The sequence below is a fragment of the Polistes fuscatus genome, unplaced genomic scaffold, assembly GCF_010416935.1.
Source record: "Polistes fuscatus isolate 324 unplaced genomic scaffold, CU_Pfus_HIC Scaffold41, whole genome shotgun sequence".
NCBI classification, from domain to species: Eukaryota; Metazoa; Arthropoda; class Insecta; order Hymenoptera; family Vespidae; genus Polistes; species Polistes fuscatus.
This window is the reverse complement of record NW_025113120.1, coordinates 252,496-270,741: the sequence shown is the minus strand read 5'-3', so window position 1 is coordinate 270,741 and position 18,246 is coordinate 252,496. Positions and strand designations below refer to the sequence as shown.

At 35.6% G+C, this 18,246-nt stretch overlaps 2 protein-coding genes across 2 annotated transcripts; both read right to left on the bottom strand.

The window, feature by feature from the left end:
* Nucleotides 1-12,213: 12,213 nt before the first annotated feature.
* LOC122521588 lies at nt 12,214-15,100 on the bottom strand. The gene is made up of 4 exons (XM_043642432.1): nt 14,990-15,100; nt 13,803-14,921; nt 12,339-12,488; nt 12,214-12,219 (listed from the first exon to the last, which is right to left on the bottom strand). Exons 1-4 carry the CDS (start codon nt 15,098-15,100, stop codon nt 12,214-12,216), a joined length of 1,386 nt encoding a protein of 461 aa, XP_043498367.1.
* A 688-nt stretch (nt 15,101-15,788) lies between these two features.
* Nucleotides 15,789-17,930, bottom strand: LOC122521587. The gene has a single exon (XM_043642431.1). The coding sequence runs from the start codon at nt 17,928-17,930 to the stop codon at nt 15,789-15,791; it is 2,142 nt and encodes a 713-aa protein (XP_043498366.1).
* Between the last annotated feature and the right edge of the window lie 316 nt (nt 17,931-18,246).

Below are 18,246 nucleotides of genomic sequence, written 5' to 3'. Positions count from 1 at the left end.
TCTTATTCTTCCATTTGAATTAAAATATATTCCCTTTTATTATGCTTATCTGAAAACTTTAGCTTATCGGTAATGCCAAATAGTCATCATTTTTTTCATATCATTTTTGATTTCTAGAAATTCTTGTCCATTGAAATCTAAAACACCCTTCAAATGTTATTTATTTTTTCTGCAAATATTGTATTTTTTGAATGCTTTACGATTTTTAGAACAACTATTTCCTACAGAATAATACACTAAATAAGAAATACAAAAGTATTGTGTAAAAGACTTTTGGTTAAATTTTCGTTTCTTCGAATTAACACTTATAAATTGAAATGCAAGAAACAAACTCTTAAAATTTCATACTACGCTCTTCTTTTTCCCTCGCATACGATAGACGCGCTCATGGCGTGAGAGTGAGAGAGTATGAACGATTCTACCTCTCTATACTTAACGAGCGAGGAGGACAGAACGTTGTTTCTACTCTTTCCCTCACATACGATATACCGAAGGCTTTGCGCATGCGCAGGGTGACGCTTCTCTTCTACCAACAAACGTGTCAATTAGGAAGATAGAGAGGGAGAATCGTCCACAATCTTTCTTCCTTTCTTTCTATCTCTCTCTCTCCTTCTCTCCTAAAATCTCTATCCTTTCTTTTCTCTTCCAGCTCCTTAATTTTTTTTTCCCCCCCAGAATTCATCAAATTCCCTCCCATACGCTTTACTCCGCCTCTCCGATTCTTGCACACCAATCATGCACATGCTGCAACAACTTCACTTATCTTACACATCCTGCATATTTTTTTCTGCTCATCCATCCGATACTAACGCTAACTCATACCTTCACGCATCTTGAAACATATAACCCTATTGTATTTGTTCTTTTTTTTTACCTTATTCAAATATTCCAATACAAATATACAGATATAAATCATCATTGATACTTAAATTTTTCTCAAGTACACCTCTCGTTTTCATTTGGTCATTTTGTATTCAACCTTTCTTCTATTCTCTTTTGAGGAATCCCATTATTTTCATTGCCATGTATAAAAGATGATTAGGAGCTACTCCACGTCGATCTGAACGTCTGAGTTCATTTGTTGCCATCAAAAATGGAGTCACACGAACTGTTTCCGGAAATATTCGGTATTGCCCCAAATAAATCACAGGGAATGATAATTCTTCAGTAGGTTCATCAAAAAATAAGCTTGTCGTAAATTTTCTTCACCTGGTGCAATGTGAAGATATTTCTCCTCGTTCCATAAAAGTGTATGTTGTTGCGCTATGAAAAATTCTTGTATAAGTATTTCTTCAGTGTTTCGTTTATTGGAAATTGGTGGACACGATGATCATCAAAGACAGCATTATTGACTGTAATATCGTACAGTTTATAAAGCGGAGCATGTATCAAATATTGCAAACATATTTGTATAGTTCTTTTTGTTACAAAACCAATTAAATAACTTGATTTATGTATTTTTTTTCTTTTTATGTGCACATTAATGCAATGATCATTATTAACGTCTCTTGGTAAACGATTCCCATTTATATCGATTGATATTGGAACATTAATAATTTGCCCATAAATTCAGTGTTGACCTTGTACATGCCGTAATCATCAGATCTGTATGAATGGTCTTTTGGGTGAGATTGATCTCTCTAACACTAATTCTAATTTTGGTAGAAGAGAAGGTAATTCTGGGTAGACGAAACTATTTGAAATTGATAACGTTGGAATTGTATTCGATTTTAGAACATTTCGGCATGTATTTCACGCTATCAGATCTTCAATGAAGATGAGTGGAAACGTAGTACGTAACAATTTCTCGTGCCGAGGATTAACAGGTTTAAAGTCGTTCTTGAACCATATCTGGTCGCAAATGGAGCACACCGTGCCTAGCGGATTTTGGAAAAATTGTTTATCAAATTCACAATGAGTAGGATGAAAGAATGTATATCGTGTGTATAAAGATGTAATAGGTGTATTTATACTCTCCGATTTCTCAGATATGTCAGATGTATTTGCTATTGATACACCCAGCATGTTTGATGTCGTTTGTAGGTTATTTTATTTATTTATTTAATAATATTTTATTGACCCTAGAGCCTAAGCTCCTTAAAGGCTTTTTATTACAGTGTAGTACAATATAATATGTAGGTGAAACAAAACGGAAATTAAAATTATGTAATTATATTAAACTTATCATTATATTAGAAGTAACGCACACAAAGTAGATAAAAGTAAAAAGAAAATAGTAGATAAAAGTATACCAGTTTTTAATAGTAGTATAGTAGTATTGGCTTAAAGCAACAAACATATGGTTAAAAACAAAACGAAGATAAAAAAAAAATTTTTTTTTAAATAAATCATAAGTAACAAAACACGTTCAATGTCTCTATCAATAAAGTAAGCGTAATATCTTAATCTAAATTCTTTATAGTCACTTAGAGCTACGATATCTTCCGAAAGTTGATTCCAAATACGAACAGCCGTAACCAAAAATGATTTGTCATAAGTCCTGGCTCTTGCATAAGGTAAACATAATACATCTAACTGCCTGTCAGCACAACTACGTACAGAAGTAAGAATACTAAAGTTTGTTCTTAATATTTTGTCGTGCTGAAGACGCAGCATCTTGTATACTATGCAAGCCATTAAGAAGTCACATCGATCTTGTAAAGTCAACCATCCTAAATCTCTTATAAACGGAGTAAAATGCTGATATCGTTGCAAACGAAAGATGAAGCGAATACAAGCATTAAACTTTCTTTGCAATTTAGATTTTAATGCTCCTGAGATGTTTGTATAAGCTGTGGAACAATAATCGAAGATTGGTAGTATTGAGGTGGCAACTAATCTTCTACGCATAGTCGTATTAAACAAATGGTTGTTCATTTTCAATCGGGCTAAGCAACTCATTGCTTGATTACTAATCAACATGACTTGTTGATGCCAAGATAAAGTATCGTCCAAAATAACTCCTAAATATTTAATTGATCTGACTTAATCAATAACTACTTGATTTACTTTGATTTTCGGAGCATTAATACATACAGAGTTATTAACATGTTGAGGACTTCAAAAAATTATAGTCTTTGTTTTAGAAGCATTTAACATAAGAAAATTTCTCGTACAACAATCGATTATTATTATAATTATTTCATTCAGCTCATTCACAGCTCTTTCTATATCTGAAAGGCGACAAGTTAAATAAATGATAAGATCATCTGCGTAGAAGAGATGTTTTCAGCTAATTAGATTTCCCAAGTCTGAAACAAACAGGGCATATAATAGTTGAACGATAAAACTGCCTTGAGAAACACCACAACGACAATATTTTCAAGAAGAAAATTTGTCCTTTAGCTTCACAGTTTGACTACTCTCAGTTAGATAGGATTAAAATTATTTGATGACATCAGATGAACAATTTAAATCCTTGAAGTTTAATAAGAGCAGTAATTGATCCACACAATCAAATGCTTTATTAAAATCAAATGATACTGCAATTTTAATTAGCTTATCATCAATTTCCAGTCGAATATCATCACAAAGACGAATAATAGCAGTTTGAGTGATCATTCCTTCCTGAAAGCCTGTTTGCCTAATAAGATTGCCTGAATAAATATGCCTAATAAGTTGATCATCAACACAACGATCCAAGATTTCAGATAATATACACAAAATCGATATTGTTTTTAAATCATTAAATGACTGCGGAGATTTAATTTTTGGCAAAGACAAAATTATTGATTGCTTCCACTGTTGAGGAAATTGACATACAATATTGAATTATTGAATAAGTCCCCAATTGAGGGCAGATAATAATTTAGCAAAAACTTGTAATATTTAATAGATAAACCATCTAGACCAACAACAGAAGTAATAATTTTTTAAAGTTCCGCTTAATATCAGCCTCATTTATTTCATGAAAGTTGTATTGTCCAGGCACATTTAGATCATCTAAACAAATACACATTAATTGCTCTGAATCATAACGAGCATTTCCAATTGCCATAAAATAGTCATTAAAATTATCCAAATCAGTGTCAGGCAAGCAAATATCCAAAAAAGGCTCTTTCAAGAGCCCTAGATTTATGAAGTCTTTTTAGATTGTTTTAGGACATCTGACATTATTAAATCTGTTTTGCAAGAACTTTTTCTTTGCAGCATTAATCCTCTGTTTAAGTAGTCGACGAACACTGCAGTATTCAGCATAGGCATAACCCGTTCTCTTAAAAATTCTGTACAACCTATCTCTTATTGTTTGTAAACTACGAGTTTCATCACTCAACCATGGAGCAGGGGGCTGAGTGACTTGAATCATATGTTCTGGCGCTATAGAGTCAACTACACTATGCATGCTTTGATTCATTCCATCGACGAAATCATCAATTGAAAAGTACTCAGCAAAGTTTGATGTCACAAAATCATTAATATTATTAGCAATTGATTCATCATTAATTAAATCCCAGTAACGACGTCTAATAATCATTTGAGTATGCTTAGGAACACTATAATTAAGAGTCACTGATATGCAATCATTACCTGAGAGAAACGGCTCATCAGATTGACAAGAAGATATTAAATTAAAATCATTATTGATGATAAAATGATCGATCCAAGTATCTGAAGTAGCAGTGTTTTAATTATTAAATGATAGAATACGTAAGTCATGGCTTTCACAGAAATCATTAAAATGAATGGATTCACGAGAATCACGTAAAAGGTTAATATTTAAATCACCTGTTATTACAATATTTTTATAATGCATAAATAACTTATCAAAATCTTGCTCAAAAATATCCAATAATGCTGTGTTAGGCGACCTGTAAATCGCAGAAATTAAAACCTTATTACGAATTAATGACCATATTTTAGCAATCATGTACTCAGGGAAACCATCTATTTGATTTAATGAGCAAGCAACAATACGAGAAGATAACGTATTGCGTACAAATAATAAAATATCTTCACCATGATGACGCTTGCGATCATGTCGATGTAAATGGAATATCGGAAGCCATAATTGAGCATCTACAATACAACTGGAAAGCCATGATTCAGAGACAGCAATAATGTCCAGATTAGTTACTCTAAAAAATTCACGAGACTCATCAATATGAGGAATAAGTGATTGAACATTTAAGTGACATATTTTTAAATTAAAAGATGATACAGCAATAATATTACGTTGCTGAGAGCCAATTTTACAATATTATTAACAGAGACTAGGAATATTTGATAAATCCATTGACGTCAAAATTTTTACAGGTTCTGATCCATTTTTAAAGTCAAAGCAAACAGAATTAGCCGTAATCCAAAATTTTTTTTTGCTAATATAAGGAAACTTCTTAATAATATTCTGTCGCAATTTGTATAATGACGATGGATACCGCTTATTCACAAAAACTGGCATCTTTTGCGACCCATTGATGACTAAATTAGCTGCAACATCACTATGTTTCCTCTTACAGGCAACAAACTTGTCAACCAAATTTGAAGAATGACATTTTACAAGAATATCACGTTCACGAGAAGAGTTTCCTTCAACATTTTTCTTCTTTTTGTTTCCAGAACGCTCTACTAATAGGAAACTATTAGTACTCAGATAAGGAACCTCCAAAATTTATCCAAGCTTAAAAACTGCAACTGTTAAATTCTCCAAAGCAACCTCTGGAAGTCCCGATATAACAAATTGATCACGGAGTTGTTTCGATTCTATAAATAACTGGCGCATTTCTATCTCTTGAATAGCTTTTAATTGAGAACTGGCTGATTGGTCAACTGTACAAGTTAAATCTGACGATGACGCAGATTCAATAGCACCAACTCGCTTTTCCAAGAAATTGTAATCTTCACGTAAAGAAGCACAATTAACAACTATACCATTCAGTCTAGTAGATAGATCTGTGAGTTTAGCATCAATGTCATTTATTTTATTTAACTTTTTATTAATTTCATCCAAAACAGAAACAGAATGATCGTTCTTCATTGTACAAATGAGACATTTGCTAGAAACGAAATCCCTAACTTCAGATCTTGAATAGAGAGCATATTTAACATTAACACAGACCAAGTGAAATTTATGTTTACAAACATCTCGAGTCATAGCGGAAGAATCGTCGGCAATTGGCTGAATACAGATACCACACCACTCTGTAGTTTTATCAGGCATAGTGTAGGTGGCAATGTTATATTAATAATTTAATGTAACAGTAATGACTGAAAATAATATAAACTATGGTTAAAAACCAACGGCCGGAAACTCAGATTAAAGGGCTTTTAACAAACTCACAAAACAAAAAGCTCAAATATAGATAAAAATAAAAAAGCACTATGAAAAACAGTGAAATAAAATAAAAATTTTTTTATTGGAAATTGAAAACACAACTAAACAGCAAAATGCGGGAGCACACTTTTGAAGCAGCCATTATACTTTAATGCGCCATTATGTTGTATGGATACTCCTAGCTTTGTGACGATGTGTTGTCCTTCGTCTTTCTTCAACGCCTGTTGTCTGGCTCGATATTCCCTACTTCTTTGCAAAGAATTTTTTGGCTCATTATTCATTGATTTCATGGTTTTTTATTGTTCTCTGAAGGCTCGCACTTTGTAAGTGTTTGTATTACTTTTCCTCTTTTTCATGCTACTTATTAACAATCACTTTTTAATGAGACGCTATAGTCCGAAAGCCAGTGGCCGGTAGACAGCATTTATTGTTCTAAGGTCCAAATTTCGTCTAGTCAATCTCTCATACCTACTATACATTAGAGGGAGTCTAACTAAGCTCGGCGGTCCGACCTACGGTCCGATGACTTCACTCACGTAGCACAGTTATAAAATTTAGATTAACTTCAAAATCATTTTACCAAGGCTGCCATCCGGATATTTTATTATTTACTATTATTATTATTTAGGAAGACTAGTAGCAGATAATTATGACGGTTATAAAGATATAGCAAACAATTTTGAAAATGCCCTAAAAAAATCAAATTTCAAATGTAACTTAACAAATCTAAGATTTTAATATGTTATTTATTATAGTATTAAGAGTCTACATTTATTGCAGCAGACATTTTCTCCGATAATAACATTTCGGCAAATTGTGAAACAGCTACAGCCCGAGCATACGTATGTATATATGAGTATTATACTATATAGAGACTAAAGTCTAGAGGACTAGTTTTGTTCCTTACTAGCCTTCTTCCTTTGCTTATCCAAATACCTTAACACATTGATTGCCGTCACCAATGACCTCACCATGAATAATAAATAAAACACAATTATACAACGCCGTTTATCAGTTGTAACAAAACTTTCAACAAAATATGCATCCCATAGTAGAAAAAAAGTGTAGGCGTGGTAGACAAATCATGTGTCTTCATATAGACAGGTTTGTCTTTCCCAAAGGTTAAATCGCAATAAAGAATAACAAATAATATTAGGTTGTTGGAAAAAGAAAAGGAGTGAGGAGGAAATCGAGGGTTTTTGTGTGTTTAACGCTTATTTCTATTCACCTTAGCTTTGGTACTTAAGGTGATTAATAAAGGAAAAATTGACTTACAATGTGGTGTAACAAAAGTGCGGTCTTAAATTTAGTAGTTTTCTTACGTTTAGCGGGAACTTTACAATGGTTTCTAGGTCTCTTAGATCTTCCGTTGTTTCTCGGCTGCTAGGCAACTGCTGGAGTTTGCTCACACTCGTGAAATAATAACTTTAGCACAATGATGAACACACTTTTATAAAGGGATTTACAAATTGGAACAGTAATAACTTTATAACGTTTACGTAAAAAGACGATTCATTAATTATAATGACGAGAAATAAAAAGCAAACTATGAACACTTAAGATAAAGGATACAACTAAAATTGTTAACTGATAATTGTGACTGTAACCATTAAGAGAAAAAACTACGCGAGGGCTGAAAAAGAGCTTCTTATATGGATTAACATTATCCCTGAAGGGAGTTTACTTGCACCTATTTCCACGAGCGCATTGCGCTGTCCCAATCAGTTCCATGAGCATTTCAAGAAGTCGTATATGCGGAGGCTGCATTTGCCATATCATGCAGTGACAGTAATTAATATGATTTAATATATATTATTGATCGCTCTGGCACCTACGGCTTCTAAATTTATTCCGTCGCAGATATTTAGTTTCTGCTGATAGATTTAATGTTTCTCTAACGATCATCCGTCCTTCTTATTCTAACGCATAGCGGATGTACGTCTAGGCTTATGCAAGGATTTCACTTTTGGAAGGCGCGTGTACCGCTGTAGAGGACAAATAGGTCGAATAGATGCCAGAAGTAAGGAGGAGTCTTCCCGGAATGCTACGTAGTGGAAAAGTAATAAGAGAGAATGAATATTAGAAAGGCAAAAAAATAATGTTAAGAAATTATGTTCGTAGCGGGACGTCACATTTCGTTATACGCCAAAGAAGTATAACTTCTTACGTTAAGTACATACACCCGTGTTGTTTTATAAATCGCTTGTAAAATTATTCAAAAATACACTTTCAAGTAAAAATTCCAATTCTTTCAAAAGTTATAAGCTATTAAGTGAGCGTCCTTCATTTATATGTCGGAGCACGTTGCATGTAATAATACGGAGAGGTCGAGTTTTTTTTTAAACGCGTTTCACTCGAAAAAACTTTTTCTAATTTGTGTACATTCTAGCTAAAAAGTTTTGATTTGATCATTTTAAAATTTGGTATATAACTTTTTCATATATACGCGCTCTGTTTGAACTAAAATCTTAACAATATCTTTGTTCAAAGTATTTTTTTATTCTAAAAAAAAAGTACGTAAAATTGCAAAAATCATGCTTTATGTTCATACTCCTCTAAAAATACTTATTTTCAGTTTTTTTTTACGGAAAATGAAGTTCACATATAAGAGACACATATAAAAAAAGTGTGTGCGTACAAAGTACACATGTCAGAAGTGAAACTTCTTTGGCAAACTAATTTTTAAATCTCGTTTATATTTATACTAATCTAAAACTTTAGATTTCCGTGCCTTAGAGGGAGGGGAAAAGGAAGATATGTAAGGAACTTAATGAATTTAATTGTAATTAAAATAATAAAAGTGTGTCACGAAAATTATTACAAATTATAAATTTAATATTTTTAATTTATTTCTTCGATATTTAAATTATTTGATGCGATTTCTATAGGTATTGTTGTTACCAAAGCATTATGATAAATAAAATATGCAAAATATAAGTTCGTGTTTCAACATTATCTAAATATCTTGTAAAAATTGCATCTATTGTCGTTTCTGAATTTGTAGTTGGTGTGTTTGGATTATTATTTAACTGTAAACTAAATTTTTTTTCTCGAAAGTTAATTGAAGAAATTTAATTACATAAAAAATTGTAAATTAACAAAAAGATAACAAATATATTACTTACTCTGAGCAACTGCTTAGTATAGGACGATTTACAAATTTATGACAAAATGTTTATTTACAAATTTAATTCATTGTTTACACATTGTATACATACTAATGATAATGTAAATAAATAAAAAAGATCTGCGTATACTATAGTACAAGACGTTATGCGACAGAATTGCCATCTAAAGTTCTAATATTTAACTAATAAGCGAATACATTAGCCAATAGCGAGTATTTTTTCTCGATCTCCCTTTCTCTCTCGCTCTCTCCTATCTCATGCTCCATGGCACTGTGCGTGAAGCGATGTTCGCTGTATCTTACTCTCTCTCTCGATCTTTCTCACTTGCTTGCTCCCTACTCTCGCTCCATGCTACGTTCGCCCTTTCTCACTCACTCTCAATCGATTTCAATCGCTCTCTTACTCTTTTTGGACAAAAACGTTCCACATTTTCGTATTACTAATATTAATATTATTGCGTTTCATCCGTAAAAATTGTACCCTCATGCGCGCAAAAAAGTTTCACTTCAAAAAGTAAGTTCTCTGTGCGATTGATTTCAAATAAAAATTGCGGCTTTCAAAATGTACACAAACTGATAAGTCGGATGGCGATATTCAATGCGCGGGAGCTGATATCTCCGTTACTTTTCAAAGAAAATCTTTAAAAATTTTAGAATATATTATCAAATATATGTTTAAAATGATCTTACAATATCAATAAGAATTCCATATGTGTAAAAAAAATTCACGACAATCACAGTAAAAAGGCCGTCTTACACTTTTCTTCCCCCTTCAATAAAAATAGAATGAATGCGTATAATAAATTGATTTTATTTTATTTTGAATAATTGAAATAAAAGCTACGTACAAAAGTGAATATACGAAATAGAAAGTATGTCCTATACTTGACTTATATTTTCATGTAGCGATGAATTTTCTTAAAACAATCAATGCATAAGTATGGCTTATGAGGACAATCATTACGAAATGTTGTGACACTGTTTTTGGTATTTCGCGCTGTTTCACTATTATAATTAGACTGAAATTTACACATAACTTCCTTCCTTCCTACCTTCCTAAAAAAAGTGATTCTGCTTGTCCGTTTTCTATCTTACTCCCCCTTCATTACCATCTCTATCACTCTCTCTCTCACGTTCTTTTTCGTCGTCATCGTCTTCTCCCTTCTATCATAAATAACCACCCCCCTCTCTCCTATTACTTTTTTTCTTATGTACTTACAAACGATACACTGCCTTGCGACATTGTATTTAATTACATACTCTTTCTTTCTTACTTTTATCTATACATCCGCGCGCACACGAATAGAATGCTGTTTCAAAGTTCGCTTAGCAAAAATCTGTAACTTTGCAAAGAATTTCTGCTTATCGATAGAAGCAAATCACGTTACGTTCTTATCTAAAAGTTATTGAGTATCTTTCATTCGAGGAATAATTATTTATTTGGAGAATAGACCATCATGTTAAAGTAATAACACGACGTTTAATGTTTATGTCTAGCCTAAATGTTATATCATGTGTGTGTAAATAAATTGAAATATATAAGTTATTTACGTCTATCACGTAGAATTGCATAATTACCATCATTAGCGTTATTTTATTAAAATTAACATCTAAAAAGAGCAATTGTAAATAATGAGGGAAAAGAGAAAAAAGAATAAAAAACGATTACAGATAAAATTATTCTTTCTTCGTACGCGTATACTTATTCTTACGAAGTCTATCACAGAAACAAGTGAGATAACATTACAAAAAATTATAATTTTTTTCTATTCTTGAAAATAACTATCCTTGCCTAATATAAAAACCAATATTTTTAATGTCAAAATATCATGCATGGATCGTGAAAATAATCGTACATCATAAAATATAAATATATCCATTAGTTTTTTTTAGTCGATATAAATTAGTTTTATTTTGACTGAATATAGTTAATATATTGACGTTATCGTATGTGAATCAAAAGTTTAGGAATTCGCGAATAAGATTGGGATAAATAAAAAGGATCTGTATTTAAATGTGTCTCCACCGAGAAGTACTCTCCCATTATTTCTCGATTACCGGAAGCAACATTATCGAAAACTATAAATATCAATTAAATCGCATCTGTACCGGTATATAAATATATATACTCGTGTAAAAGTAGCTGGGAGATAAATATTCGTTTCATTCTGACAAAACTCTAAAAAAACGCTGATGTATCCCCGAAAAACTCTGACGCATTCTATAAAAAATGCTGATGTGCGACCAGATGTAAAAATGTCTCTACCATATAAGTGTATTATTTCATAAGATAGGAAAAACTATGTGTTACATCTCGAATAACTAAATCTAATCGTTAATGTTATACAATGATGCAAAATAAAGTTATTTTAATCTGATCATAATCAATATACTTCTTGCTATTCGTCAGATTTTCTCGATTATATCGTAGTTTTTTAAAAGTATAATACAAAATCAAATAAAAAAAAGGGGAAAAAACAAGATTTCTTTAAAAATAGATTATTTATATTCTATTAATTTTTTTGATCTAATCTTGGAAACTACATTTTCACATGTATATGCAAGTTAGTATTCCTACGGACAGTCTTTGACGTTTGGATAAATTATGTTCCTAGTCTTATATAAATAGGCGTTCCGTTTGCTTATACATTGTCACTTATTGTTAAGACGCGAAGTGTATTAGAATTTTTGCACAGTTCTTACAAAATATTTGTTCCAAAGTTACGAGAGGTGGTCCTAGTGTTATATTTAAATAAATTTTATTTCTTCTGTAATTTTTAGTTTGCTCAATTCATCATACAGTATATCGATACACTTATTGCTAAAACAGCAATAACAATTATATTATACTATATAATTAAATATTTAATAAATAAGATTTTTGAATATAATATGGCAAAAGGATTCTCGGGACCAAAAGCTTTTCCTCTCATTGGAAACCTGTATTTGCTTCTTAGGGATATGGAAGGTATAGCTGTATTTCATATTTGTTATATCTATACTTATGTTAACGCTATTAAAGATATTTATTTTAGCTGTTACCAATAAAATGTTAAAACTATCTACAAAATATGCATTACCATAGAGATTCTGGATAAATCCAAAATTATTTATATTATTTGATGATCCTAAATGTATTGAGCTAAAATTCATCAGATTTACCGTAATGCCGTTTTATAAGTAAACGCGAGTCTAATTTATGTTATTCTTTGCTTTTTATTTTTGTTTAATTTTTTGTTTTCTTTCTAGATTAAAACAAAAAGGTCTAACAGTTATGAGAGGAATCTGATATATGATATTTTCAAACCGGCTCTGAGTAATGGGTTGTTTACTATTCCAGGTAATCAACACGTTTATATGTTATAATATATATAATAATCAAAAAGAATATTTTTAAATGTCTTACAAAAGAATACTGGTAAAAGTACTAATTTTCCTTATCTGAACATATAATGTTTACAGTCTCACAAAAATTATAGGTACAAAATGAATTTTTTTTTCTTAATTTTTAACTAATGAATATGTTGATGCGACCGATGCCTTAATCGGTACTCCAGTGGATAGTAGTGAATCGAAAAATGCCTTTACGAGTGATATCGAGATTCCTTATTAATGGGAAGGAGGATAGGAAATAAAGAACACAATAACAACTTTATTTGAGCCCAATCAGTACTAAAAAGTACGCTTTATTTGGCTCGTCAGGGAAAAGCCTTTCGGCATAAAAACCCTGGTTGAAAACGATGAAGAAGAATCCACAAATCCGGATAATTCTGGCCAAGTGCAGGACCGCCTTTGTCCCTTGTCGCTGGCCGAACTTAGATGATATGGTATTACGCAATACAAAGAATTCTCCTTGAAGTAGTTCTCGCAAGTCCCAGCTAGATGAATCTCGAGCGATGAATCCAGAGTGACAACCGGCGCAAAAACGCGCTGGCTTTTATACCAAAAGGCGATGCAATGCTGCACCAATCACCGAAAAGTCCGAGCATAACGCGGCTGTCGATACATATGATTGGCGTGATAAATGTAGTGGGAGAACGCGAGCTAGAATAAAGAAAGAGCCCTTGCAGGCATCTTAGCGCTACCGTGGTTACCACTAGAAACAACGATATTGCTTTATCGCACGCGTCTAACGCTTTGGCAGGGCCGTACGCGCCTAGGTGCTTCGCCCTACTCACTCGTTGCGTGGGATACGCAACATACTCCCCCCCTTGAACGGGCACCGTTCAAAATTTAAAAACCAAAATGCGCACACTTAAATACAAATTATAAACTATATATACATACTGTTAACCGCATTTTACAATACATATTCAGTAATTAACGCGACTGAAAGAAAAAAAATTTTTTTTTTTTTTATAAATCGCTTGATAAAGGAGAAAGACGTTTAATACCGCGCTTTACAAGACCGTTGGCAGTTTTTACGCTCGCCACGCGTGCTATACCGTCGGCTCCTTTATGTACTTCCGCGATACGTCCTAATGACCATTTGAGTGGAGGGGAATTATCTTCTCGCAAGATGACTAGTGTACCCGGACTTATTTTGTCTGCTGTGCCTCTGTGCCATTTTTTACGGACCGTCTGCTCGTTCAAATATTCCTTATTCCATCGGTTCCAAAAATGCTGTCTCATCTGCTGTACGTGCTGCCATTGGGACAGGCGCCCGGATGGTATATCCCTGTATTCGTCCTCTGGCAAACTCGTAAACGAATTTCCAATTAGAAAATGCCCAGGTGTAAGAGCGCGCAAATCATTCGGGTCATTAGACAGAGGCGTGATAGGACGCGAGTTAAGAATCGCCTCTATCTCGAGGACGTATGTTAATAATGCCTCGTAAGATAGCAATGTCTCGCCTATAATTCGAACTAGATGATATTTGAATGATTTTACGGCCGCCTCCCATAGACCTCCAAAATGGGGGGAACGGGGTGGGATGAAATGCCACTTGATTCCTTCATTTACCAAACTTCGCGAGACGCGCGCTTCTAGTTCGTTCGCCGCACCTACGAAATTAGTCGCGTTGTCGGAATATATGTCCGAACATTTTCCACGGCGTGCCATAAATCTACGCAAAGCTGCTAAAAATGCTTCAGTCGTTAGATCATTCACGAGTTCTAAATGAACGGCCTTGGTGCTAAAACAGACGAATACCGCCACATATATTTTCGCGCGACCACGGTTCCGGTGTTGCCTTTCCTTGATGAATAACGGACCGCAGAAATCTACGCCGGTGTGGATAAACGGACGATTCGGTAGAAGACGACTGGCAGGTAGATCACTCATAGGATATTGCGGCGTAGCGGGTTTTAAACGTCGACAAGTAATGCATTTATATATTACGCGCTTAACGCTACTTCGATCATTTATTGGCCAAAACGATTCGCGAAGTGCGTTCAAAGTGGCTTGCGTACCACCGTGCCCTATTTGATGGTGCTTTTCGCGTATTATCGCGTTTGTAATTGTATGGTCTTTCGGCAATATGCGGGATGCCTTTGCTCGTATGGCAAGTTGCTCCTTGCCAATCTACCTCCAACTCTTAATATTCCTAAATTGTCTACAAACGGGCTAAGTACGGAGAATGATGCGCAAACCTCTTTACCGGACTTGATTAATTTGATGATCTCGGGAAATGCTTCTTCCTGTATCAATCTAATCGCGATTATTTCCGCGCCTTTCAATTCGTCCACGGTTAACTCACCCATTATTCTTTTCTCTTTTAAATTGCGCGAGTTACGTGCGAATCTAACGCAATACGCGATAATGCGCTTTAATTTGACGAACGAGGAGTACCGTCTAAATAGTTCGAACGGAGTAGCTACCCTTGCGTAGTTACAATCCTTTTCTTTTCCGGGATTTCGATTGGTTCTAATCTACTATGCGGCCAATTTGATTCCGGCTGGATAAGCCATACAGGACCGGACTTCCAGAGCTTACTTTCACGGAGTTCGGCAGGTGTAACGCCGCGAGAAATTAAATCCGCGGGGTTATGTTCGGACGATACATGACGCCACAGCTCGCGAGCTGTGCTCTCTTGAATTTCAGCTACGCGATGTGCTACGTAGGTTTTTAACGTGTGAGGCGGAGTGTTGAGCCAATGCAAAACTACCGTAGAGTCCGTCCAAAATATTGTACGGCAGAAATCATTTCTACGCAAAGCATTTTTAGTGGCCTTAAAGAGACGCGAAAGTATTAAGGCGCCGCAAAGTTCTAGTCGCGGAAGCGATTGCGTTTTAAGCGGCGCTACCTTGGATTTGGCGCAGACTAATCGTAAAGTGGGATTTTTTCCTAACGTTTTAACATAAATGCACGCGCCGTAAGCCCTTTCGCTCGCGTCACAAAAACCATGCATTTCCATTTCTTCTCCATCACCTGCTACGTTGCGCGCGAACCTTATCTCCTCGAGCGTGTGGAGATTTTGGCGGAACTCCTGCCATATTTATATATATCGGCGGGGACATCTTCGTCCCATGTTGATTTTAATTGCCATAGCCGTTGCATCATCAATTTCGCGTTGATTACTACCGGTCCTAATAAACCTAGCGGGTCGAATAACTGAGAAATTTCGGATAATATAACACGCTTAGTAACCTTCGATGGATCAGCTGCTCGCTTTACCGTATAGCCTATGTTGTCTTCGGCCGCGTTCCAATTAACACCTAATGTTTTTATCGTTCCTGACGAATCTAAATTTATGATGTTATTATCTGCGGTATCTAAGTCCTTTAGAATCTCGGCGCAATTTGACGCCCATTGCCGCAAATGCATGCCTGCCCCTGCGGTTATACTTATTAACTCGTCGCGGACTTGCTTCGCTTCCCTAACCGTACGCGCTCCGGTTAACAAGTCGTCTACATAGAAATCTTCTTTAAGCGCGATGGCAGCTCTCGGGAATCTGTTAAATTCGTCGCTCGCGAGTTGATGTAACGTACGAGTTGCTAAAAACGACGCGGAGGCAGTTCCATAGGTTACTGTATTTAATCTATATGTTTTCACGGGATCACTTTCCTGTCGACGCCACAGTATAGTTTGATATTTGCGATCGCGCGGATCAATTATTATCTGCCGATACATCTTCGCGATGTCCGCGGTAATAGCAATAGCATGTGATCTAAATCTTACTAAAAGTGCAAATAGATCCTCCTGTATGGTTGGGCCAACCATTAATACGTTATTCAAAGATTTCCCGTTGCTGGTTTTTGCCGACGCGTCGAACACTACTCGCAATTTGGTCGTAATACTAGTATGCTTTAATACAGCATGATGCGGTAAATAGAATCTATCTTCGTGGGGTCCCCCTTCTATCCTTGTCATATGCCCTAGTTCTTCATATTCGGATAAGAATTTAATATATTCATCTCTAATTTTCGGTTTGCGCGATAATGATCGCTCTAATGCGTGAAATCTTCGTAACGCGCTCGTATACGAATCTCCTAACTGATTTTCTTCCTTAAAGGGCAATCTCACTATATATCTGCCAGTATCATCCCGTCGCGTGTTGCTTCTGTAATGTGCTTCGCACAAATTTTCCTCGTGCGATCTAATACTACTCTCAGCTACTTCCTCAATTTTCCAGAATTTTTCCAATTGTGAGTTCAAATCTACCGTGGCCGTGTGGCAATTAACGCTCTGCGGAGTGCGCGTATTTCCTGTGCTCATAACGAGCCATCCTAGTACAGTTCCTTGTGCCATTAAATTTTCATTCAACCTAATGCTCTGACCTGCGCGCCATAGTGAAGCAAAAATCTCGACACCGAGAATCGCGTCGATATTCGCGGGCTCATAAAACTTGGGATCTGCCAATTGGATCCCTGCCGGTATAATCAATTCTTCTTGCGTAATTCGTTGCGAAGGCAACCTATTCGTTACAGTGGGTAATAATAAGAATTGTAATTCTAACGCGTAATTTTCTGTTCGCGATTTCAACGTTGCTAATATTGCCTGTTTGACTCTAGTTTCCGTTTGGTTTACGCCAGAAATGGGTACATTCACGTCCCGTTTGGCTATTCGCAGAAGATTCGCGAACCGGATCGTTAAGAAATGTGCTTCGGAACCCGAATCCAGGAGCACACGACACTCGTGCGGCCTGCCGTCGCGATCCAGCAAATGCACCACTGCAGTTAGTAACAGCGCGGGTGCTTGCGAGTGATGGAGCTCTACATGTGCATTCTGCACCGCCGACGCCGTTCGAACGCAACAATTCGTGATGCCCGCCGCTGCACCTTCTGCAACGGCCTCTCTCACATGTAACAACTCATGATGCCTGCCGTTGCACTTACTGCAGCAGTCATTCTTAATACATGTGTATACGCGGTGACCAGCTTGTAAACAATTACAACACAAATTGGCGTTAACCACGATTCTTCTGCGCTCCTCGGGCTCGGCTCTCAGTAGCCGCTCACACTCCGATGTGTTATGCCTCTCGCGACATACGCCACACGAGACAGTCGCGCTTGTGGAATACGCTTGAACTTGTCCTCGGTCGGAAATTCGCGGCCAATTTCGCGGAGAATTAAACCGCGGCTCGTTACGCATCAAATTCCTTGAGCGAAAATTTCTCTCGGGTCCTAACGGTGCGTTCCTTCTGCTATTGTTAATTCTTTTAGAATGTTCTGCCGGCTGGGAGTTTACTAGCGCATTTCCCCGATCGCGCAAAATATCACAAATTCGTCTACCGTCGGTAAAGCATCTCGGGAATACCGTTGTTCCCATTGAAGCCGTGTTGCTGGATCCACTCGCGAAAGATGTGCGGCAATAGCAAATTGATCGACAAACACTTTTTTAGTCGCTACTAAAGCCCTATAATTTGCGCTTAGCGCATCGGACGCGGCAATTAAAGACGAGGGAAATT